This window comes from Panthera tigris, chromosome A2 (assembly GCF_018350195.1).
Source record: "Panthera tigris isolate Pti1 chromosome A2, P.tigris_Pti1_mat1.1, whole genome shotgun sequence".
NCBI classification, from domain to species: Eukaryota; Metazoa; Chordata; class Mammalia; order Carnivora; family Felidae; genus Panthera; species Panthera tigris.
In genome coordinates, this window is record NC_056661.1 from 157,318,263 (window position 1) to 157,344,504 (window position 26,242).

The 26,242-nt window shown below is 38.7% G+C and overlaps 1 protein-coding gene across 1 annotated transcript; it reads right to left on the reverse strand.

The window, feature by feature from the left end:
• Nucleotides 1–1,182: 1,182 nt before the first annotated feature.
• LOC102955445 (synaptophysin-like protein 1) lies at nucleotides 1,183–2,235 on the reverse strand. The gene has a single exon (XM_015541427.2). It carries the CDS (start codon nucleotides 2,187–2,189, stop codon nucleotides 1,470–1,472), a length of 720 nt encoding a protein of 239 aa, XP_015396913.1. The 5' UTR covers nucleotides 2,190–2,235; the 3' UTR covers nucleotides 1,183–1,469.
• Between the last annotated feature and the right edge of the window lie 24,007 nt (nucleotides 2,236–26,242).

Genomic DNA, 26,242 nt, shown 5'->3' on the forward strand with positions numbered 1-26,242 from the left:
AGAGTCCATTTCCTCATGTCTCAAATGAAAATAAGGTAATTCATGACATTACGTTAAGAATTACATGTGACTACTCATTTGAAGCGTCGAGAATAATTTGTGAGACATTTTAGGAGCCACATAACAGGTACCATAGTACACGCCATCACTGTGATGCTTAATTTGACGTGTCAACTTGGCTAGGCTATGGGCCCAGTTCTTTAGTCAAACGCTAGTACAGATATTTCTGTGAAGGTAGAAGTGATTAACATTTACAATCGATTGACTTTAAACAAAAAGGAGGTTACCCTGGATAATGTAGGTGGGCCTTCTCTAATCAGTTGAAGGCTTTAAGAGAGGCAAATGCGATTTCTGGGAGAAGCAATTCTGCCTCAGGAATGTAACATGGAAACCCTGGCTGAATTTCTATCCAACCCGCTACCTGTCTACCCTACTGATTTCGGACTTGCCAGTCTCCACAATCATGTGAGCCAATTTTTTTTTTTTTTTTTGAAATCCAAATTGCATTTATTTTCACAATATCAATGCTACACACTCAAAATAGTAACTTCATTGAATCTAAAGGTTAAATGTTTCAAAGTGAAAGGCAATCTAAAATTTTTTAACCCTATGAAAGGGTCTGTGGGAACAGGTGGCTTATTTTTCTGCTTGCAAGGAGACTAGGTCTCAGCCTGCACTAAGTGGCATGAGCGACAAAGGACAACAAATACCATTGACAGTAATGCCCAGACATATCAAAATCCCGAGTTGAACCACGTTCTTTCTACTTCTATAGCAAGTCTATTAAACAACCAGCATAACGGAAGCTTCTGCCTCATGCGACAGAATCACTAACTTAACTATACATCTATCAAATTTCCAAACCCCATTTCCAAAACAATTTTAGTACACCTATTAAGTACTGTGGGTCACTTAGAAAACCAGAAATAAAACATACAACCAGTCTTTGCAATTAAAAGTTTTTCATAACATATAAACAATGTTCAGATACAAATTCTGGACTAAATGTTTTTTCTGAATATGATTTATGTAATCAAGGCTTTCTCAAACAAAGACAGGTCTTAGATGTATGATCTGTACAAACTTACAGTAGTGTATACTCCAAATAGAGATTTTCCTCCTATTATGATATGACAATGTAACTCTTTTCTGAGTGAAGACATATGTTAAGGCTAAAGGTGTAAACACTTTGGAAGGCAAACAACTTAGTAAAGAAATAACCAGTCATTTAAAAATGTGTATCATCTCATAATAGGCCCCTGAATTTTCAAATTTACATGTGAGAATACATTTACATCTTAAATTTCTAGGAAAGGCACAGGCTTTATATAAAAAAGCAGCAAAATTTCAAACCCACCAATTTATTGAAAAAGCCATTACTTTTATTAGAAACAAATAATGCTTCTCAAGATGTTGGCAACAGGTCAAAGTATAGACACATGTTTCATACAGTGTATTTTTCCCTTTAATTATATTCCAGAAGGAGGTGGAATACCTCCTTGGCTGTGGGAAGCAGAAGTATTTGATGGACTGTGTAAACTTGTCTCCTTGTACACAAACCACGCATTTCCTCCCCAAAGTATCATATTCAGAAAGCCAAAGATCACAGACACATTTAGGGATCCCATACTAGTCACAGAGCCGAAATAACACGTCACTTGATGGTTACAAGGCTGAAGTTCCTTGACAATACCGGGACCGGTAGCTATTTTAATATCTGTGAGAGCTTTAGCCCAGGCTGGAGTGCTCACCAACCACAGAAAAGCGGCAACAAGAGTAACAACGAAGTCAATCATGGGAAGTTCTCGACTATCCCGATACAGGTTCGTATAACCAACATAGAGCAGAAGGGCAGCTAAGCAGTACAGGAAGACAAAGACTGCAAATGTAACGTAGAATTGTGCAGAAGAAGAGTAATCTCCAATAAGGACATAATTTTCCCAATTTATATCACACACGTTTGCATCTGGAATTGCATCAAATGATGCTTCATTCAACCTGAATGGATAGGCAAAAGCAGCTGTAATCGTTTTATTTTCCTTACCTTTATGACAAGTCAGTTGAATTTCTGTTTTGCCCTTAAAACCTCCACAGGTGGCAAAAGCAAAGATAGAAGCAATCCACTCGAGGACCTTGATGAAGCCGAGCGGCTCCTTGAGCGGGTTGAGGTTGAGCTGGAAGGAGGACATCCTCTGAGGGAAGGAGGGAGAGAGAGTCAGGACCGCGGGTCGGAGGAGGAGGGCGTGAGCCAATTTTATCGATGTCTCTATCTATCACCTATTGTTGTTTCCCTGATAATAATAATTAACAGAACTGATAAGATAATGAAGCAAATAAGTCCTCCCTCCTATAATACAAAACATTTTGTTATTCTGAAAACAATGTCTAATTTTGTATACCACATAGTTACATAGTTGCAACTAGTCTGCATTGACATATTTAAATCTAATTATTTTATCCTCACTCTGACATGAAACGTTAGAGTTGTATCAGGAATTAACTCCCTTAATTCAAGCTCTTCTCTTTGCAGATCAAGAAACAGTTTAAGCAATGTTCTCAAGCTTCTTAGCGGAAGAAGGAGACTAGAATTCAGATCCTCTAACTGGCGTTTAGGAAGTTCACACTTTGAAGCATACGTTTTAGCGCTTAGATTATTTTTTCAACGACTTGATGTGGCAATTTGAATGTGTCCTGTGTGCAACACCTGCTCGTTATATTTTAACCAATGGGATTAAGTACATTTTCGTATCTTTAAGTTCGGGGCATTGTTTTGATCTCAAATGATAACGATAATTTTAAATAAAAGTAGATAATTTAATGATTACTAGGCAACTGCATAAATACTATTGTCATAGTTATGTATCCCCTCACACTTCCATTATTGTCTTTCTTGAGAAAAAATGCTGACTCATTAAGGCTATTTCTAAATACTGACATTTGTGCCAGTGAAGAGTTATCCTCATGACATACATCTTTTTAAATTTTCTGGTCTTTGTTTTTACCTATTTTCATGGATTTATTGAGGGGCGCCTTGGTGGCTCAGTCAGTTAAGTGTCTGACTTCAGCTTATGATCTCACAGTTTGTGGGTTTGATCCCCACGTTGGGCTCTGTGCTGACAGCTCAGAGCCTGGAGGCTGCTTCACATTCTGTGTCTCCCTCTCTCTCTGCCCCTCCCCTGCTTGTGCTCTTACTCTCTCTCTCTCTCTCTCTCTCTCTCTCTCTCAAAAATAAATAAACATTTTAAAAAAAGAAGAAATCACAGAGCTTACTTAGGAGGTGGAAATGTTTAAAAATTGGCTAAAGAGTATAAATTTGCATGAGTCAATAATCTTCAGAAAGAAGCGAGCTATATTAAATTTATAAATATTTGGAAATCTGTGTTCCACTAATAAGAGTCAGGGAATTGCCTCATCCATGGTCAGAAATCTTCCCGAGGCTGCCCACGCTTATCCAACAGAATGAAACACTCCTCCTCTCTTGCCCTCTGGGTTAGTGTCAGAGAAGGCCTCGTGGGTACTCAAGACTCTCACTACTACCCCAGCCTAATGGTAAGGCCCTCCTTCCCACCCCCCATCATGCCCCTGTGATGTCATTGGAGGTCAGGTAGGAAACTTGGATTTCTACTCCCAAATGGCAGTAAGAAGATGGCGTGACCCCTTCCTTCTTTAGGAGCAGTGTCAGAAGAAGCCAGATAAAAACAGGGTTAAGGAAGGACCAGGGTCTCATAACATAACACAGAAATGTTCAGATGCCAGTCTAAAAATCACTCAGCATATCAAGAACCAGGAACACCTCAGCTTGACTGGAAAAAGAAGTTAAGAGACATCACCACTGAGGTGGCAAGGATAGTAAACTTACTGAGAAAGAATTTAATCATCACAGGATGCTTTAGCCAGCAGTTGCAAACATGCTCTAAACAAATTGAAAATAACAACAACAACAACAACAACAAAGTATTGCCAAAAAATAAAGAAGAGTAAAAAAAAAAAAGCAGAAGCTACAAAAATAAAAAAATGAAAGTTTTTTAACTGAAAAATAAAATAACTGACATAAAAAATGGATGGCTCAGAAGCAGAGTGGAGGGGACAGAAGGAAAACATAGTATAGAGAAACTACCCAATGTGAACTGCAGAGAAATACATTTTAAAAAAGAAAGGAAGAGATCCTCTGGGATCTGTGGGAATACAAAAAACTTCTCACATTTATTTCATCAGCATCTAGAAGAAGAGCTGAAAAAGGGTGTGGCTGAAAAATGTTCAAAATAATGGCTGAAAATCTCTCAAACTTATCAACAGACATGAATGAACTTAAAGATTCAAGAGCTGAGAAAATACACTCAAGGAAATAGAATAGAATACACTCAAGGAAATCCACACCAAGACAAATCACAGTCAAACTTCCGAAAACTAGAAACAAAGAAAAAAAAAATCTAGAATACATAAAGACCTCTCAAAAATTAACAGTAAAATAAACAAAAAATACAATTGGAAAATGGACAAAAATATGAAGAGACATTTGACCAAACTGTTGAAAGCTGCAAGAGAGAAATGATGCCTTACCTATAAGGGAAAAATAATTAGAATTGCTGATGATTTTTTGTCATAAACCAGTGAAACCAGAAGGAGGAGGCAACTCATTTTCAAGTGCCACCTGGGCCCTTCAAAGTGCCAAGGAAATATCAGACAAGGAAGGAGTCACAACTTGGCAGGTGTTATTGACCCTGATTATTAAGAAGTGATTGGGCTATAGTTATATAGCGGGGATCAATGCCCAAGCAATCCCTTGGATGTATCTTCATTTTCTAAAGCTAAATATTGACCGTAAATGTGTAAGTCAATATCCTCAGCTTGGGGAGAGCTTGGTGATCAGAGGATTCAGGAAGCCTCGGAGTTCCGGTCTAGGTCAGACCCCCAGGTAAGACACCAAGGTCAGTATAGGCGTAGCTGAAATTGAGGGGTTTATATCTAACAAGGTGGATTAGAGCAGATGTGGATATGCTTATTGTTCGGGCATAAAGGGAACCATAGAAATTAGGATGAAGAAAGGAACGAAGGAGTAGAATTATCAATTTCCATGGTTTAAAACTAGGCAGATTTTTGTTTTTGTAATGATGATTGTTTTTTCTCTACATGATAACAGCAGGGGTTGAAAGAACAGATCCTATACTGAATAACAGGCAACAAAATAGTTCTGTTAGTGTAGTTGAAGGGGACCAATCAAGATGAGCAGAGATTGCATCATTAGCATGGTGGCTGGGAGTAGACAGGAGGCCCCGATGGTAGAGGACATAGATAGATTGGAAAGCGGTCTTTCTCCTTGTAGGGGACTGCCAATTGTGGCCATTGACAACAATGGCCTTTCTGCTTGGGTTTGTTGGTAAACAGGGAAATCTGAGTGAAAAAACAGACCTTAGGGCTACCTGGCTGGATCAGTCAGTAGAGTATCTGACTCTTGATCTTGGGGTCATGAATTCAAGCTCCACTTTGGGTGTAGAGAAGGATAAATAGGTAAGTAAACAAATAGGCAAATAAATTTCTTGAAAAAGAAAAAGAAAAAGAAAAAGAAAAACAGATGTCATACCTTATTCTCCAGAACTTTTTTGTTCGGACTTGAAATCTGATTAAATTATGGCCAGATTGTCTAACAAATGATGATTACTGGAATTAACGAATTAAAGTAAAGAAGAAAAGGAAGAGGGAAGAAAGAAAGAAAAGGAAGGAGGGAAGATTAAAAAAGTAAGAGAGAAAAAGAAGAAATGAAGAAAGAGGGAGGAGGAAAGGAGAGAGAAACAGGGAGAAATTGAGAGTGGTAAAGAGAATGACAAAAAAAAAAAAATAGAAAAAAGGAGAGGTCTTTTCTATACAGGGAAGCCGAGATGAAGAATATTTTTTAACTTTGGGCCCTTAGACATCTATTTCACTAAGTTTTAACACCTGATTTGAAAAATCAGAGAAAAGTACAGTCCCATCACAGATCAGTTCATAAAGGTCTCTGAAGTTAACATTGTGGCTAAAATTTTATAGAGAAAAAAAGTCTCAGCTCTGGCTTGCCCCTGACCTCCCATCCAGCTGTCAGAGAGACGGAGAAATGGGGAGTCTTTATAGGGAGGTTCAAGGCTACAGAGGTTAAGAAAGTCTGCATTACTTACTCCTTACCCCCGTTAGTCTTTCAGGTTTAAGAGGATAGAGGACATCATGTTGATAATATTAAGGCTTTTTCCAAAAGAAAGTGCAGTTAATACAAAGTAAAGTGGGAAAATACTTCTATCGAATTTTCTGTTAGTGGATATGCCACAGTTTCTACTGATGGGGTTCTGACACGAGCTCTTCAGAGCTATGGGAAGTGGTGGGTACAATCATTGTCTAATTTGAATCCGCCAGCACACTGAGCCCCAAAATAGCATGGCATGTAGATGAGGGTCAGGAGGCTGACATGCCAAATGTAGGTTCACGAACAACGGGTCAAGCCTGCAGCAGGGGGAAGGAACTGTGTGATATGTCCATGTACAAACTGGGTAAAGCGAGGCCAGAAGAGATGAGATCATCCTCAAACTGTCCTCAGACACCGTGATTCTCTGACCAGCTGGCATTTCCTCTTGCCTTGTATAAGGAGGCAAAAGGAAGTTGGAACATTTTCCGGCAGAGGCAGCTCCGGAAGGTGGAAATCAATGCTGTCTGGGAGGGAATGAGAGACTGAAGGCTTTCTTTGGGAAAAGTCGGAGAAAGACAGCTAACTAGTCAAGCAAGTGTTAAGACGGTGCTAAGGATGGGGAGTCTGGATTTGATCTAATAAATACTCAGAGATTGCGGTGAGGAGGAAATGAAATAACCTGTGAGAGCAGTTGGTAAATGGAGAGACTCTATGCTAATGTGAGGCATTAATAGTATTATTCTCATCCACTACAGGTTCCCAGAGCAGGGGAGTGGCATGATAAAAGCTTTACTTTAGAAGATTAGTGTGGGAGTGATGTGCTGAATGGCTGTAAAGGCAGGGAGTGTGTGTAGGCAAGGAGGTCTGCAAATTCTGCTGAGCCTGCTCAACTGGGAGTTTGAAAGTATTCCTTAAGAAGCGAAAGTTCTCTGTTCTCTCCTCTCCCCTCCTCCCCACCATGCCCTGAGGGAAGCCTTCTTTTGGCCTGAGAGCCAACTGGCCATCAGATCCTGCTTTAGCCTAAAGATAAACCCAGAAAGAACTGCAAAGGATGCTTAACCATTACAAACACTGGATCCTGTAGATGTATCTGTGATTCTACTCCTGCTCCTCTGGTTCGGGTTCAATATTATTTCCCTTCTTCCCTCACTTCTCATCAGAGAAACAGGTGTCACTATGCCTATATAAATCCATATGTGGGGGGCGCCTGGGTGGCTCAGTCGGTTAAGCGGCCGACTTCGGCTCAGGTCATGATCTCACGGTCCGTGAGTTCAAGCCCCGAGTCGGGCTCTGTGCTGACAGCTCAGAGCCTGGAGCCTGTTTCAGATTCTGTGTCTCCCTCTCTCTGACCCTCCCCCGCTCATGCTCTGTCTCTCTCTGTCTCAAAAATAAATAAACGTTAAAAAAAAATTAAAAAAAAAATCCATATGTGGTTCTAGGGAAAGGAAACTGCACTGAAGAACCGAGGCCTCTGATTTTGGCTTCCTCCTGGCTTCAGGGCTTTTGAAGCCACACCTCATTTAACTAGCGTAATATTAAGGTTAAGTGAGTAACTTGTTCCTACTTCCTCAAAAATTAAGCTTCAAATTCGATCCCCTTGTGTGCCTTGTAATAAAGTTTAATACCTCATTACCAAAAAAAAAAAAAAAAGAAGAAGAAGAAAAAAAATGAGGAAACATGCATTTTTAAACAAGATAAATCTTTAGGGAGGGAAAAAGGCCCGAGGCATAGAGAAAGGAGATAACGTTGCTTAGAATAAAGGATCCAGATGGATAATATGAAACTTCAATTCACAGAAAGAGTGATGTGTCTTACAAGTGAGTGATGAACTGCCAGCAACAAAATTAGAAATCAATATGCTGTATAGAAATTAGACGGTGTAAGACCAATGGCGAAATACAGTAATCATTTTTAGAGATGGGGTTGAAAATAAAAACAGAAGTACTCGGATCAAATTGAAAGCTGCCACACATTTGTCAAGGGAAAAATAGCAAAGGCTGTCAAAATATCATGGCCTTTTGTTCTTTCTTTCTTTCTTTCTTTCTTTTTTTTTTAGCTTAAATAAACAAAAATTCCCCAAATAGTCAACCCATCCAAGTGAGCCAGGAAAAGTTAGGAGAGTAGCATTTGCTCAGAGACAATGTTATTTATAATGTTATTTGTTGTTTATATCATTGTCATAAGCATGCTGGCAGGCTATCTTGGAACGCTAGAGTCTGGTTATTGTGGGGTGCTTAGTGGCCTTAACTTGGCACCCAGTTAACCTCCAGAGTGGAGGTTCTGATCTCTAGCAAAGCAAGTGCATGTGACATGTGACCAATAAACACACACACACAGACACACACACACATACACACACACAGCCAACGACTCAGTCTATCCTCACTCAAGGCAAGTTTGAAAAAGACATAAGTTTAAGACTTCCTTGCTTCCTCATGTGCTTATATCTTACTAACATTATATTTATTTACGAGTCAGCAAAAACAAGTAAGAAATGCCAAGGTTCCCCACTTTAACCAGAGGGATGTTACTGGGCTAGGGAATTGCATATGTATGTTACAAGGGGCAAGAAAATGCATCCAAGATCAGAAGGAAGAGAAAGATAAAGGAAAATAATGAATCACTTTACAGTGAAAGAACACTATATATGCAAGAGTGTAAAATATGAATGTGTTTAAGAAAACATGACTTATAATTTATGGATCTTACAAATGAGCAGTTGTTTTGTTTTGATAGTTTTCTCATTATTTCTTCCTCGATTCATTTGGCAATGTGGTTTGGGTAGAAGAAAGGATGAGTCTAGACCACAAGAAAAAGGCCTTGTTACACGTGGAGATGTATCCGTCTCATTCTAGGGAAAAAGATCCTCCAGGAAGAAATAAGTTATCTTTAGTTTGAAGTGGCAATTCTTTTCCCTAATTACTTTGTTGTAGTAGCAATTTGAATATAAAACTAGGGTTTAATATATACAAGTACAATATCTGATTATTGGGTATGGTCTAAAGAAAATGGTTGATAAGAAAAGGACTGATATATATAGGTAGATAGAAATATACATGACATTTATTTAGAGGAACCTCTAATACATGACATTTATTAGAGAAACTGGCTTACACAGTTGCAGAGGCTGAGAAGTCCCATGATACTGCTGTTTGCAAGCTAGAAAACCAGGAAATGCAGGGATGTAATCCAATCTGAGCCTGAAGGCCTGAGAATTCAGGGGCTGATAGTGTAGGTCTCAGTCTGTGTCCAAAAGCCTGAGAACCAGGAACACAGAAGTCTGAGGGCGGGAGAGTCTGGGTGTATCAGCCCTAGCAGGAAGAGTCAATTCAACCTGCCTCTACTTTTTTACTCTATTCAGGCCCCCAAAGGATTGGAGATGTCTGTCAGTATTGGTGAGAACAATCTTCTTTACTCAGTTTATGGGTTCAAATGAAATCTCTTCCAGAGACACCCTTCTAGGCACACCCAGAAATAATGTTTTACCGGCTTCTGGTTGTCCATTAGCCCAATCAGGTTGATGCATAAAATTTATCATCACAGGGGTGACACCACCCCTTGTCACCTTGGCCCCCATCTCCTTAAGACATACTTAATCTCCAAATAAAGACAGTAACAAGGTCATAATTCCACCCAACATGATACAACTATCCCACTCACAACCCCAAATGCACTAATCTCTTCCTCAGAAGAGGAGATAAAGTCCTTCAGGGATGTGGATTTCTCTCCTGATACCCCACAACTTAAATAATATGATGTAAAATTAACAATGCTTAAATACTATTATAAAGTCAATACATTTTATGTTATATGATAAGAGAATAAGAAAGGAAAGAAAACAAACATTTGTTTAATATATGTTATATATATTGTTTAGTGTATATATATATAGTATATAGAATATACTATATATATAAACATAATCATTACAAAATATTTGTTTAATATATGTTATAGTTGCTTAATATATATATATTATATATACATATATACCAAATGTGTATATATATATACACACATATATACACATATATAGTACACATTTGTAGTATATGTACACACAAACATAATCATTACAAAATAAGGGGAAAACACTCTTGATAATTATAGTCTTCATTTCCATAATTGCTTACATGGTCGTAGCTGGCGTTTATAACTACCTCCTTCTGGTACCCATTCTGCATTTCCTTTGTCTTTAGCTAGAACCTCAGTTGATCTTGGCTCTTTATTGATGGTGTGACTCAAACCCTCATTCCTGAAGGTTCTGGGCCATTAGGAGTCCTACCTGGATTGAGTTGTTGTAGCTTTCCATTGACTTCAATCACAGGACATGGTAATACTCAGAGATGCCCTAAGGGATCTCCTGTATTCCAGACATGGTTTTCTATACCTCTGTTATAGAATAGTAGTCCAATTTCCCCTTAGTAGTCAGGATCAATTACCCTGGCCAACACTGTAATTCCTTCCTTTTCCTGTTGATTCGGAAGCACAAGAGTCCCAAAGTGGCCATGTGGCAGTCTTAACTTCCAGCTCAATGGAATCATTGTTGTGTTTCTTGGTGAAAGCATTCCTCCCTCTGGAACTAAAATATCTAGGCCAGTAGATGATAAAATTTATGAGAACAGGGAGCAAAAATTTTGCTTGTGGGTGCTAGGGGTAAAAGTAAATAGTTCCACTCTCATTTTCACCCCTTTGATTTCTGGATTCCTGAATCCTGGCTATCTGAGAAATAGCATCATATATCAGATGCTGATTCAGAGCATATATAGCCTTCTGGAGAACCCTGCCTCAGCCCTGCCAGGTATTGACGCCTAGCTGACTCTGTAACCGAGTCTTCAAAAAGCTGTTCTATCAAACTGGCAGTTTCAGGATGGTGGGGAACATCTTAAGCTCAGTGAGCGTGGCCTATTGTCCCACTTCTTTTGCTATAAAATGAATTTCTCAGAGCAATGCTGTGTGGAATACTATGATGGTGGATATGGCATTCTACAAGTTCATGGATGATAGTTTTGGCAGAGGAATAGTGTGCAGGGAAGGCAAGTCTGTATCCCACGTGTCTATTCCAAGAAGAACAAAATGCTGCTCCTTCCACGATGGAAACAATCCAATATAATCAACCTGCCACAAGGAGGTTGGTCTCAAGGGCTCTGCCGCTGGCAGATTGGGCACTCCAACAGTAGCTGTAGTTGGATTAACCTTGGTGTGTCCAAATCCATTATGCTGAGCCCATGCATAATCTCCATATTTGTGTCTGATATGAACACTCATTGAAAGCATCCTTCAGTAGAGGCTGATTTTAATAACCAAGTGGATAGGATGACTCATTCGTTGGGCAGTGACAGGAGTGGCCGAAGAAGAGGCTGACTTGTATCCAAAGGACATCTTCATGTGTGCTGCCCATTCCAGCAGATCTGACCATATACCTTTTCCCAAAAGTTATTTGTCACATATTTTCCATTCCTATTCCTTCCAAGTCCCTGATCATCCAGCCAAACCATTGGCCACAGTCCAAGAACATCGGTCTTCTCAATTTTAGGGTTCATTACATTCATTTGATATAAGTGGGTCAGAGGCTCAAATAGTAGTGATGGTCATGTGAGTCCATAGAAAGCAAACAATCATAAAAACTGGTGAAGTGTTGTATGCCCACTGTGGAAACACGTTTACTTTAAGTGAATGGTCTTGAGGTTTGTAACTGAACTATAAAGAGATCCTACATGAACTATAAAGGGATCCTACCTTACTAATACTATCTAACAAATAAGAATCTTGGGGTCTTTCTAACTCTGTTGTTGTTATCACGTGCTATTGTTAGGTTATGGGCCTTTTGGATATGATTAGGTCAGGAGGGCAAGGCCCTCGTGGATGGGATTAGGACCCTGATAAAAGACGCCTGGGAGAATTCCCTAGTTCTTTTCACCCCACGAAGACACAGCAAGAAGTTGCCCACCTGCAACAATGGAGAGGTTCTCCTACGTGAGAATGTGGCCGTGCTGGCACCTTGATCTTGGACTTCCCAGTCTCCAGAACTGTGAAAAATAAATTTTGGCTGTTCATAAGCCACCCAGCCTGTGAACATTTTGTTGGAGCGGCCCAAATAGACTGACACAGATCCTAATATATATTTTGCATGTTTCTTAACTTTTTAAAAGAGTTTTCCTTTTTATAGCTGAAAATGGTTATGCTTTGTGATAGTCTGCTTTTTTTCCTCCAACAGATTTACTAACAGTATGAACAAATTAACTTTACACTATGGCACAGTTACAGATTGATATTTAATATCAGACAGCTGTTTTGGAATTATGTACAGATCTGAAGAGAGGAGTAAGACAGAGGACAGATGGCTCCGTGTGCCAGTCCCCAAATGCCACAAAGGCAGCTCAAAAAGCACAAGGCCTTTTGTGTATTTGTGTGAATCACCAGTGTCATCTCTATTAAAAATAAAATTGGATTTTAATGATAATAAAAACTTCTTTTTTTTTAAATTTTTTTTCACGTTTATTTATTTTTGAGACAGAGAGAGACAAAGCATGAACGGGGGAGGGTCAGAGAGAGAGGGAGACACAGAATCTGAAACAGGCTCCAGGCTCTGAGCTGTGAGCACAGAGCCCGACGCGGGGCTCGAACTCACGGACCGTGAGATCATGACCTGAGCCGAAGTCGGCCGCTTAACCGACTGAGCCACCCAGGCGCCCCTAAAAACTTCTAACTGCAGAATGAAATCCTTGCATTCTTTAACATTTATTTATTTTTTAATTTACCTCCAAGTCAGTTAGCAGATTGTGCAACAATGAGTTCATGAGTAGATTCCATAATGCCCCTTACCCATTTAGCCCATCTCTCCTCCCTCAACCCCTCCAGCAACTCTCTGTTTGTTCTCTATATTTAAGAGTCTTTTATGTTTTGTCCCCCTCCCTGTTTTTATATTATTTTTGCTTCCCTTTCCTTATGTTCACCTATTTTGTATCTTAAATTTCTCATATGAGTGAAGCCATCTATTTGTCTTTCTCTGAATAATTTCATTTAGCATAATACCCTCTAGTTCCAACCATGTAGTTACAAATGGCAAGATTTCATTCTTTTTGATTGCCAAGAAATACTCCATTGTGTATATATCTATATCTATCTATCTATATTTATCTATATCTATCTATCTATATCTATATCTATATCTATATCTATATCTGTATCTATATCTATATATCACTTCTTTATTCATTCATCCGTTGATGAACATTTGGACTCTTTCCATACTTTGGCTATTGTCCATAGTGCTGTTATAAACATTGGGCTGCATATGTCCCTTCGAAACAGCATACCTGTATCCCTTGGATAAATACCTAGTAGTGCAATTGCTGGGTCGTAGGGTAGTTCTATTTTTAATTTTCAAGACACCTCCATACTCTTTTCCAGAGTGGCTGCACCAGTTTGCATTCCCACCAGCAGTGAAAAAGAGATTGTCTTTCTCCTCATCCTCACCAACATCTGTTGTTGCCTGAGTTGTTAATGTTAGTCACTCTGACGGTGGGAGGTGGTATCTCATTGTGGTTTTGATTTCAATTCCCTGATGATGAGTGATGTTTAGCATTTTTCCAAAGTGTTGATAGTCCATCTAGATGTCTTCTTTGGAGAAGTGTCTAAATTCATGTCTTTTGCCCATTTCTTCACTGGATTATTTATTTTTTGGGTGTTGAGTTTGATAAGTTCTTTATAGATTTCGGATACTAACGCATTAACTGATAGGTCTTTTGCAAATATCTTCGCCTATTCTGTCGCTTGCCTTTTAGTTTTGCTGATTGTTTCCTTCACTGTGCAGAAGCTTTTTATCTTGATGAGGTCCCAATAGTTCATTTTTGCTTTTGTTTCCCTTGCCTGCAGAGATGTATTGAGTAAGAAGTTGCTGCGGGCAAGATCAAAGAGGTTTTTGCCTGCTTTCTCCTCTAGGATTTTGTGGCTTCCTGCTTTTGTTCAGGTCTTTCACATTTTGAATTTATTTTTGTGTATGGTGTAAGAAAGTGGTCCAGGTTCATTTTTCTGCAAGTCGCTGTCCAGTTTTTCTAGCACCACTTGCTGAAGAGACTGTCTTTATTCCATTGGATATTTGTTCCTGCTTTGTCAAAAATTATTTGGTCACATGTTTGTGGGTCCATTTCTGGGTTCTCTATTCTATTCCATTGATCTGAGTGTCTGCTTTTGTGCCAGTACCATATTGTCTTGATGATTAGAGCTTTGTAATATATCTTGAAGTCTGGGATTGTGATGCCTCCAGCTTTGGTTTTCTTTTTCATGATTGCTTTGGGTGTTCGGGATCTTTTTTGATTTCAACAAATTTTAGGACTGTTCTACCTCTGTGAAGAATGTTGGTGTTATTTTGATAGGGATTGCATTGAATATGTAGATTGTTTTGGGTAGTATTGACGTTTTAACATTATTGGTTCTTCCTATCTGGGAGCATGGGATATTTTTCCATTTTTTTGTGTGTCTTCTTCTATTTCTTTAATAAGCTTTCTATAGTTTTCTGTGTATAGTTTTTTTTGCCTCTTTGGTTAGATTTATTCCTAGGTTTTTGGTTTTTTTTGGGGGGGGTGAAACTGTATATGGGATCGATTCCTTGATTTTTCTTTCTGTTGCTTCATTATTGGTGTATAGAAATGCAACCGATTTCTGTGATTTTATGTCCTGTGACTTTGCTGAATTCATGGATCAGTTCTAGCAGTTTTTTCATGAAATCTTTAGGGTTTTCCGTATAGAGTATCACGTCATCTGGGAAGAGTGAAAGTTTGACTTCCTCCTGGCCAATTTGGATGGCTTTTGTTCCTTTGTGTTGTCTGCTGAGGCTTAGACTTCCGATACTATGTTGAATAACAGTGGCAAGAGTGGACATCCTGTCTTGTTGCTGAACTTAGGCGGAAAGCTCTCAGTTTTCCCCATTGAGGATGATATTAGCGTTGGGTTGTTCATCTATGGCTTTTATGATCTCAAAGTATGATCCTTCTATCCCTACTTTCTTGAGGGTTTTTATCAAGAAAGGATGCTGTATTTTGTCAACTGCTTTCTCTGCATCTCCTGAGAGGATCATGTGGTTCTTGTCTTTACTTTTATTAATGTGATATATCACATTGATTGTTTTGTGGATATTGAACTAGCCCTGCTTCCCAGGTGTAAATTCCACTTGGTTATGGTGAATAATTCTTTTAATGTATTGTTGGATCTCATTGGCTAGTATCTTGTTGAGGATTTTTGCATCCATGTTCATCAGGGAAATTGGTTGATAGTTCTCCTTTTTAGTGGGGTCTTTGTCTGGTTTTGGAATCAAGGTAATGCTAGCTTGATAGATAAGAGTTTGGAAGTTTTCCTTCCATTTCTATTTTTTGGAACAGCTTCAAAAGAATAGGTGTTAACTCTTCTTTAAATGTTTGGTAGAATTTCCCTGGAAAGCAATCTGGCCCTGTACTCTTGCTTTGGGGAGATTTTTGATTACTAATTCAATTTCTTTACTGGTTATGGGTCCATTCAAATTTTCTATTTCTTCTTGTTTCAGTTTTGGTAGTTTATATGTTTCTAGGAAGTTGTCCATTTCTTCCAGATTGCCCATTTTATTGTATATAATATTTCATAATGTTCTCTTATTATTGTTTTTATTTCTGCCGTGTTTGTTGTTCTCTTTCATTCTTTATATCATTTATTTGGGTCTTTTTCTTTTTGATCAAACTAGGTAGGGGTTTATCAATATTGTTAATTCTTTCAAAAAACCAGCTTCTGGTTTGATTGATCTGTTCCACTGGTTTTTTTGGTTTTGATAGCATTGATTTCTGTTCTGATCTTTATTATTTCCTGTCTTCTGCTGGTTTGGGGTTTTATTTGCTGTTCTTTTTCCAGCTCTTTGAGGTGTAATGTTAGGATGTGTATTTGAGTCCTTTCTTCCTTCTTTAGGGTGGTCTGGATTGCTATACTTCCCTCTTATCATCACCTTTGCTGCATCCCAGAGGTTTTGGGCTATGGTAGTAACTTTTTCATTGGCTTCCATGTACTGTTTAATTTCCTCTTTAACTTCTTGGTTAGCCCATTCATTCTTTAGTAGGATGTTCTTTAGTGTCCAAGTATTTGATATGTTTCCATTTTTTTTCTTGTGGTTGATTTCAAGTTTCATAGCATTATAGTCTGAAAATCTGCATGGTATGATCAATCATTTTGTACTTGAGGGCTGATTTGTGTCTTAGTATGTGCTGTATTCTGGAGAACGTTCCATGTACACTGGAGAAGAATATATATTACACTGCTTTAGGGTGAAATGTTCCATATGTAACTGTTACATCCATCTGGTCCAGTGTGTCATTCAAAATCATTGTTTCCTTGTTGATTTTCTGTTTAATTGACCTGTCCATTGCTATGTGGCATGTTAAAGTCCCCTACTATTATGGTATTATTATCAATGAGTTTCTTTATGTTTGTGATTAATTGATTTATATACCTGGGTTCTGCCACGTTTGGAACATAAACATTTATAATTGTTAGATCTTCTTGGTGGATAAACCCCTTAATTATGATACAATGCCCTTCTTTATCTCTTGTTACGGTCTTTATTTTAAAATCTAGGTTTTCTGTTTTAACTATGGCTACTCTGGCTTTCTTTTGTTGACCATTAGCATGATAAATGGTTCTCCATCCCTTATTTTCAATCTGAAGGTGTCTTTAGGTCTAAAACGGGTCTCTTGTAAACAGGATATAGATGGATCTTGTTTTCTTATCCATTGTGTTATCCTATGCCTTTTGATTGGAGCATTTAGTCTATTGATGGTTAGAGTGAATATTGAAAGATATGGATTTATTGCCATTATGTTGCCTGTAGAATTGGAGTTTCTGGTGGTGTTCTCTGGTCCTTTCTAGTCTTTGTTGCTTTTTGTTTGTTTGTTTGTTTTTGTTTTTGCTTTTTTTTTTTCTTTGTCTTTACTCCCCTCAGAGTGTCCCCCTTGAAATTTCTTGCAGGGCTGGTTTAGTGGACATGAACTCCTTTAATTTTTGTTTGCGTGGAAAACTTTTAATCTTTCCTTCTATTTTGAATGACAGCCTTGCTGGATAAAGAATTCTTGGCTGCATATTTTTCTGATTCAGCACATGGAATATATCCTGACACTCCTTTCTGGCCTGCAAAGTTTCTGTGGATAAGTCTGCTGTGAACCTGATGTGTCTTCCCTTATAGGTTAAGGACTTTTTTTCCCTTGCTGGTTTCATGCTTCTTTCCTTGCCTGAGTATTTTGTGAATTTGGCTATGAGATGCCTTGTTAATGGTCAGTTTTTGTTAAATCTAATGGGAGTCCTCTGTGCTTCCTGCATTTTGATGTCTGTGTCTTTCCCCAGGTTAGGAAGGTTTTCTGCTATTATTTGGTCACATAAACCTTCCACCCCTTTTTCTTTCTCTTCATCTTCTGGGACCCCTATGATTCTGATTTTGTTCCTTTTAACGAGTCACTGAGTTCTTTAATTCTTAAATGGTGCCATTTTGCCTTAGTCTCCCTCTTTTTTTTTTTCTTCTTCATTATTCTCCATAAGTTTTTCCTCTTTATTACTGATTTGCTCTCTGCTTCATCCATCCTTGCTGCTGTGTCCTATTCCAGATTGCAGCTCAGTTATAGCATTTTTTATTTCATCATGACTAGCTTTTACTTCTTTTATCTCTGCAGAAAGGGATTCTAATCTATTTTCAACCCCAGCTGGTATTCTTATTATCGTGATTCTAAATTCTGGTTCAGACATCTTGCTTGTATCTGTGTTGATTAAATTCCTGGCTGTCATTTATTCCTGTTCTTTCTTTTGGGGTGAATCCCTTCATTTCATCATTTTGAAAGAAGAAAAAGAATTAGTAAAGTAAAAAAAAAAATTAAAAATTAAAAACAACCCCCAACAAGCAAATAAAAGATGTTAGGTCCTAGGTGTGTTTTGGTCTGGGTGTTGAAAGAAATTTGATAGATTAGAGAAAAAAAGGGAAAGATAGGAAAAGAAAAAAACAAGGGGGAAAGAAAGGAAAATGTGAAAATTTGAAAAAATGAATGCAATAAAATAGAATAAAATGAAATGATGGAAGTAACATAGAATATAAAAATTCTACAAAAAAGTAAAAAAAATATAGTAGAAAAAAATTAAAGAAATATCTTTAATAAAAATGGAAAATAAAAAGTTTTTTTTCTCTTTTCTGTGTTCAAGAATAAGAAAAGAAAAGAGAAAAAAATTGAATAGATGGGCCAGCGAACAGAATCAAATATGACTGAAATTCCTTCCGGCTTCCCCTAGAAGTCAAACTCCGAGGAACTTGATAGTCTGTAAACTAAGCAGGTGGAGAGACTTGTGGTTGTTCCTCAAGTACGTGGTTGGCGCAGCTGGGCAGGGCTTGGTGTAATGGCTCCATGCTCCACTAGGTGGCGCTGCCAAGCCTTCCCGGGGCAGATTGTTGTGGCACGGAGAGGCGTGTATGCGCATGCGCGGGAGAGGGGCGCATGGGGTCAGCCAGGACCCAGTCCCTACTATCAGAATGCTGTGCTCTCGCAGACCTGCAATCAACCACCCCTCCTTCGTCTCCTGTAGCCGCAGCGTTCAGAGATTATGGCAAATCACAACACCCATCTGGCACCGGGCTTCACCCTCAACATCCTGGCTCCAACACGGTGAATGTGGCCGTTCAGGGACTCGTTGTGACCTCTGCCTGCGGGGAGGCTGTGTCGCACCGCCTGTACCAGGTGTCCTCCCGGCAGGGGAATGGCCTCTCCCATGCGGCCCGAGAACTTCACTCTGCTCCTGGGGATTCGCCCATCGCACCAGAGCACTGCCAGGTATGGAGCTGCGGCGTTTTAGACCCTGCGCTCGAGCTCTTTATAGAGTCTTAATGGAGTTTAAACCCTCTCCTTGCTCCTTCCTCCCTTTTTTGTTCAGTCCCTGCGGCTGTTTCCACTGTTCCCTGTTCTCTCCAGCTGCTTTTGGTGGGGGTGCTTCTCCCCCCACCCCCACCCCGCCCCGTGTGTGTCCTCTCTCTGCAAACAAAAAACAGCTCTCTGCCCTTTGCAGCTTCTCTTTCTCCCCCAGTTTACCTCTCTGCGCCACGTACTTGCTGCGTTCTGTGGTTCGGGTTGTGCACATTGTCGTGTTAATCCTCAAATCAGTTTTGTGGGTGTGCAAGATGGTTCAATGTTGATCTGGCTGCATTTCAGGGACGAGAGCTGCAAAAGAAGCTTCCATGCTTTTCCACAGTCTTGCCCCCCCCCCCACCCCAAACCTTGCATTCTTGATTATAGTAACACCTAACTTTTTTAGTGACTTCTAATTTCGACCTCAGATGTTTGGAACTTAACCAACAAACCCGGAATGAGCAAGAAAAAGCATGATCTAGAGTCAGGAATTGAAAATAATTAAAGTTCATTTAACTTTGGTGGGAGGATAAACTTGTAGAACGAAAGCATTCGGCCCTATGGAACTAGTGCCTAAATTTTCCATAAACTTGGACCTTGAATTCATAACTAGAAATCCAAGGTTGAGTTTTTGGTTAGACAAAAGTGAATTTCACATAGAGTTATAGCCAAAGATGAAAATAGCAACATTATGTGGAAGGAAGGAAAAGAGCTAAATAAACTATGGCATATTCACATCATAAAGTTTATATGGAAATCAAGATTCATGTGTTTGAAAATTATTTACATAGGAAAATATTCCAACTTAAATGCTAAGTGAAAAAAGCAGGAATACAAGCTGTTCTATTTTCTAAAAATAATATTAATGATAGTCACACTAATAGTAATAATATTAAAGCACGGAGCAGTAGAAAATGCCCTAAAATATCGAGCTGTTTTCTGCCTGCCAAGATTAAAGATGATGTATTCATTCTAAATAGTGAAACCTTTCTACATTGGGTTATTTTTTAAATAATGAGTATGGGTTAATTTTATATTCAGAAAAAAAAATTATAAAGACCAACCAAAAGTCTCCTATAAAATGCAAGCTCATACTATTTACTTTTAGATGGACTCTCACAGCCAGCAGATTTTTTATTTTAAACATTTAATGATTGGATTTCAAGCCAAAAGCAAGTTGGTAGCAGGAATTTAAAAGGAGGGATAATGGGGAACTACTATAAAAAGCCACAGTGACAAAAAGAGGAAAGTAAGTGACAACTTCCTCCCCATGGGAGGAACAGAAATATTATGGGAAAATGTGCAAGTCCTCCAAAATCAGAGCTTAGTGAGGCCATTTTGAGTAGGGGCTAATGAGCTACCCAATCTCAACGGCTTCCAGAGAATCCATAATATGCGGAGGAAAGAGTTCTGCATCAGGAATTAAAATTACTTGATATGAGTCCCTTGTCCTGGCACTCCTTAGCTTGTGATCGTTAATAAATTCATGAAACATCTTTAAGACTCAGAATTCTCAGCTTCTACATGGGGACAATCAAGTGTTTTTTATGGTTTGCATTGTGCCTTCTTTGCATGTATCCTATAAGAGTGTTTTGAAAATAATGATGTGCCATGCATATGTGCATGATACCAATAACAGAATACACGATATACTGACACTAACAATAAAGATGATTCAATAGAAATTTAAAAATCACCTGCTTTCGATGTAGTCTAAGAAATTTTTAGGGGCGCCTGGGTGGCGCAGTCGGTTAAGCGTCCGACTTCAGCCAGGTCACGATCTCGCGGTCCGTGAGTTCGAGCCCCGCGTCAGGCTCTGGGCTGATGGCTCGGAGCCTGGAGCCTGTTTCCGATTCTGTGTCTCCCTCTCTCTCTGCCCCTCCCCCGTTCATGCTCTGTCTCTCTCTGTCCCAAAAATAAAAATAAAAAAAGTTGAAAAAAAAAATTTAAAAAAGAAATTTTTAGAGGTACAATGGGGTTTAGAAATACGTCTTTACAGATGGGCTCTAATGAATGTTTACATTTGGTCCATCTCTGGTGTGTCTCCTGTCCCGGGAGATAATGTGGCATGGTGGAAAGAACTTGGGGCTTGGGGCCAGGCATATGTGGCTCAGGTCCTGAGTAAAGCATTTTCCAATAGGCCAAATATCTACTACACGAGAAATTGCAGAGCGCAGGTAAGGAGTGCTGACCTCGTTTGGTTTAATTCTGCAACACAGTGGGGCAGAGAATGCGCTAGTTTGCCGAACGCAGGCTTAGCTGGAGAGGGAGAGGCAGCTGACCGTCATGACTGGCAGGTCAAAACCTGATGTGAGATAGAGATTCTTCACGGAACGGAGCAGGCTGGAGTTGACTTGAAAAAAGGCACTACGCCGATCGAAAAGGTAGAGGAATATGGGTAATGGGCTCAAGAGCTAAGCAAAGAGTTAGAAGAGGCCCAAGGGATGGCAAACACATAAGGGCCAAGGGTAAGTTGTCCTCAGAGTGGAGGATGATGTTAAAGCATGCTACAAACATATTAGAATTTTAAGCGGTACAGCTGGGAGTGTGTCTGTGTCTAAAAGGCCTGTTTTATCAGAGGGCTTTGATTTCTCTGAGTCAGATGCTGCGTTTCCCTCTGTCCACAAGCCTATTAGATTGTCTCTGAAGTCAGTGTTCGGTTCCTAATGCTCAGCCAGGAAACCTGCTTCCTCAGAGGCACAATTATCTGCCTCTCAGTCTGAGATCCTCTCTGGGGAGCAAGTGGTGGATGTGACAGTAGAGATCTGGAAGCATTTTGGAAGCTGGGCAAAGCTGAATATCTGCATTTACTTGGTTTGGATTTATCTGGAGTCATGTGGCCCACCCACATTGTGTGAGGGACAAATGAGATCCTGTCAACAGTAAACCTATGTGTTTATTTAAGAGGAAATTAAGGATATTTATTGAATATCATCTCTATGCTTTGATTATTTTGAGATGCATATGTAATTAAGGAGCGAGGCCTTACAAGTGATGGTAATGAGAGTGATTTTACTTGGGACCATAACATTCAGGGTGGATTATTTTCCATTTTGCAATAGTTCTGCTTTTCCCCATTTGAACTAGAGATCCCATCAAATATTCCTGGTCACTGGTTCAAGAGAGAGTGACTGTCTAGGAGGTATTGTTTACAAACAACACTTGACAATGACTGATACTGTTGATATGAAATATGTTTACTTATGGAAATTGGTATTTGTAGCTCATTCATATAGACATTTCTCTCATGACCATGTGTCTTTATACCTATACATATGAATATGCAAAATATGTGTCTGTTAATTAAACAAACATTGATTAAGCACGTTCTAAAGACCTAACAAGGACCGTGATAAAAAATGAAAACCAGATTGATGTAATATGTGATTAGATATGGCCTTATTTTTAGTTAACATCAGGAGAAAGACAGTGGCACATACAGGGATTTTAAAAGCTTGATTGGGATCAGGGTTAGCTAACCACTGATAGGATGTTCTTATTCTAAATAAATCAATGCTATATTAATATATTAATAAAATAAACATGCTCTCATTTTATATTAGAAATTTTCATTTACTAAAAAATTACACTGTGACATCTGCTCTATTAATTCACTTAGGGTAGTGTCCTAGTCCCTGAAAATTAGTTCCTGGATTAGAGCAATTGAGGCACCATATTCCTAGCAGCTATAACCAATTTCAAAAATGAGAAAAAGAAGGATTCCGAATATCTGATCCAAACCAGAGTCAACATTCTGAAATTAGTGCAACTAATTAGTGAAACTGATCTCAATAATTTTCCAAGGTTTGTGAAATATTAAGTGGCATTAAGATAGAATTATTTAATTCACATGTTATCAAACTTAGAAGGATGTTTCAAGAAAATAAATTCTCACCTCCTTATTTCAATTAAAAAAATGTTTTTCAGGAAAGCCACACACATGCTAGATATTTTTCAACTGTGTCTAGAGTTTAAAGTTAATTACCTTTACAAATTTGACATGAAATTTTACTAAATAAAAAGGAATTTGAAAGAATACACAAATTTGCAATGTAAAACTGTCTTTCTTTTATAAATTAAATTTTTATATTTAGCCAGGTCCAATTCTCCTGTAAGGCAACCCTCCCCCCCACCCCTCACCCCCCACCCCCCACCCCCCACTCTACTTTCTTAGGTACAGGCCCCTCATTTCTGTTTATTTTTACTTGGCCAAAGATACTAGCTCAGTGTTTGTTTATTCTCAAAAACTTGTTGAAGTTATGGTAGTTTACATAGCATTAGAAGTTTTGGCAATATGGATCAGTCATCATGAAACCAAATAGCAGAGAAAAAAAGACTAAAACATAAAGTTTAATAAGATAATATTTGGGATTAGTTTTGCATTCAAATCCCTGCTCTGCTTTAGTACTTTGAGAAAGAGAGTTAACCTCTATATGCCGCAGATTCTTCAGCTGCAAAATGGTGATAATCATTTCATCCTCATATAACTATTTTGAGTATTAAATGGGATAACATAAAATACCCAACACAATGCCTGGAATATTTATGTGCTTAATAAATGGCAGCTATTTTTTATTATAATAGTAAATATGTTAGACCTCGACCCAAGGTTCTGAAGTCATCATCTGGGAGTCACTCAGGCTATAGAAAGTCGTGACCAAAGTTGAAAAATTTATAATTGATACAGGGGTAGTGAGTGTCTGTGCACAGTTTAGATAGCTTATACAATGATATTGTAGTTGCAGATGGTCTGTTAATAACAGCATTAGTAACCCATCTTTCTGGTCATGAAACGGCCCCCTTCACAATGAGCATACTGGGGGAGGGAGTGAATGGGACAGGCTTCTCTAGAGAGCGTGAAGGAATGCAACTGACCCCTTAGTTTCCTGTCACTGAAAGCCAGCTGTCCCCTTCAAAGAAGTTTTAAAACAACTAAAGTCCCAACAGTCTAACAGCCAGTATTGGATTCTGGGTAGTGTATCTTTGGCAAAATTAGTTTGTTCATTTCCAATTCAAGAGAATAGTCACTCATAGACAAAGTGTCAAAGAGAACAGTTTACAATCTTGTCCTTTTGCGCCTTACCTTTCTGCCTATATGGATTTCTAGTCATCACATACATTTTCCTAAAAGAAGCAGATAAGAAACAACTTTTAGAAGGGTCTAGAAATTATAGACCAGTTGCAGTGAGCCTTCTTGCAGCTTTATAGTGTCGGTTATTCCCCAAGTACCTACAAAAAGCATCTACAGGCAGAATTTGTCTGCCCCAGAAATGCAGCAATATGTGTGATAAGAGGAGAAATAGGATCTATTGTGGGCTCCGTGAATCTACTTCCCCATTATTGACTGGAAAGAAGCACAGTTGAAACACAAATAAGTTAAGAGCAAGTTGGATTGGAGAGGTAAACATTGCGAACATTTGATGCTTTCTGTGGGTCTTAAGGAAAAGTTCTCTAAGACTTTTGTGGCCAAGAAAGTCAGAAATCCATTCTATGTTGAGCTCATTGGGTAGCAGTTCCCAACATTCAGGGAACATGTTGGTTCTGTTGATTCGTGCAGGCAGTATCTCCTTTTGGAAAATAGAATGGAAAATTTCAGAGGACACTCGGTCTGGCCCCACAGGTTCAAATTGAATCGGTGAAACTCAGTTTCTTATCCTGCTGGTGTTTTTCTAAAATGGCAATTAATTGACCTCTGCATTGGAAACATATTTTTGAGTGCTTTTAATACAGCTAATGAGGAGCAGAGGCGCAACAATGGATGAGGTCTTTGTGAAGCAGGGGATGCTCAGCAGTTCAAATTTCCGCTGTTTTGAGTTTCAGGATGGAATGGTAGGTTTTTCTTAAATTGTACAGTGACCGGGTAAGACAACAGAGAACAGAACGAGTATCTTAAAAGTGGAATGAAAAGAAAATAAAAATGCATAGATAATGATAGTGGAGGAAGAAAAAAGTGTGATTTTGAGGATAGAGTAGGCTTTTTGAGATTTTGTGAGTGATTTCATGAACCAACGTAGAAACTAACAGAGACATAAATAGAACTTAAAAAGTGTAGTTGGATGTATGAGAATTTACTTTCTTTCCCATTTGAAAAATTATCTTCAGTCAAAATAAATTTGACCATTTCTCCTGTGGTCATAATAAATTAAACTTCTTGAAAAAAAGAGACAATGCTGATCTATGACAAAGAAGATCCAAATGGTTGATGGAACTTAATCACAGGTCTTGCTTGAGCTACAAAATCACACAGCAGATGCCTGAGTAGTTTTCACCCTCATTCAGATACATGCCGTATGTTAGACCAAACCTGAGCTTTCAGAGAGTTCTCCCCTAATTAAAATTTTTTATTTATTTCAACTGTTCTTGTGGGCCATACTAATCAGTAAGTAAAGAATTGAACTTGAGTCATTACCATAGAGAGATCAGTTATGAAGATACTGAGGACAGATGGTGGGAATACCTCTTTATTTTAAGAGCACTGTCCAGGTCTTTGCTTAGAGTAGCTTAGCAAACCATTCTTTAGCTGGAACTTTATTAGAAAACGTTACTTAAAAATAACACTGCCGTGGACTTGGCACATTGTAAGTCCTTTCCATTCACTGGAGGGGATGGTGGAAGGTGGAAAACAAATCCAGTGTGTTAGAACTGGAGAGTAAACACTTTGAGCTTTGCCCCAGAATATTAGGGACTTCATGTAATGAAAAAGAATATAAAGTCACTACGTTTTCTCCAGATGGCAACCGAGATGTCTAAACCTTAGAGAGATTTTCTTGCATAGCCTATGTTAAATATGATGCGAATTTAGACGTCTGATATGGCAATGAAAGTGACTTATAGCAGGGAAAGTGACTAACTTGAAGACATTATAAGGAACATAATTACATAAATACATTTTTAAAAATTCAAGTATTTATTACCATTTACATATGTTACATTTAAGACTCAATTTGACCAGTGCTTTTGGTTTAGAATGACAACTCTTTTATATTTGAACAAATTTTAAAGATGTCCTTAAATAAGAAGGAAATGGTTAAGGTTAGGAAAGTTTATGAGGAACCAAATTCAGAGGGTAAGGTATGGACAGACAGACTATAGCCCTCTGAAATTCATGAGCATGACACCATGAATTAGAATCTCACCTTGATACCTTCTGTGATTTAAGTTACAACTTTATTTTTTCTAGTTTCTCTGGAGCGGT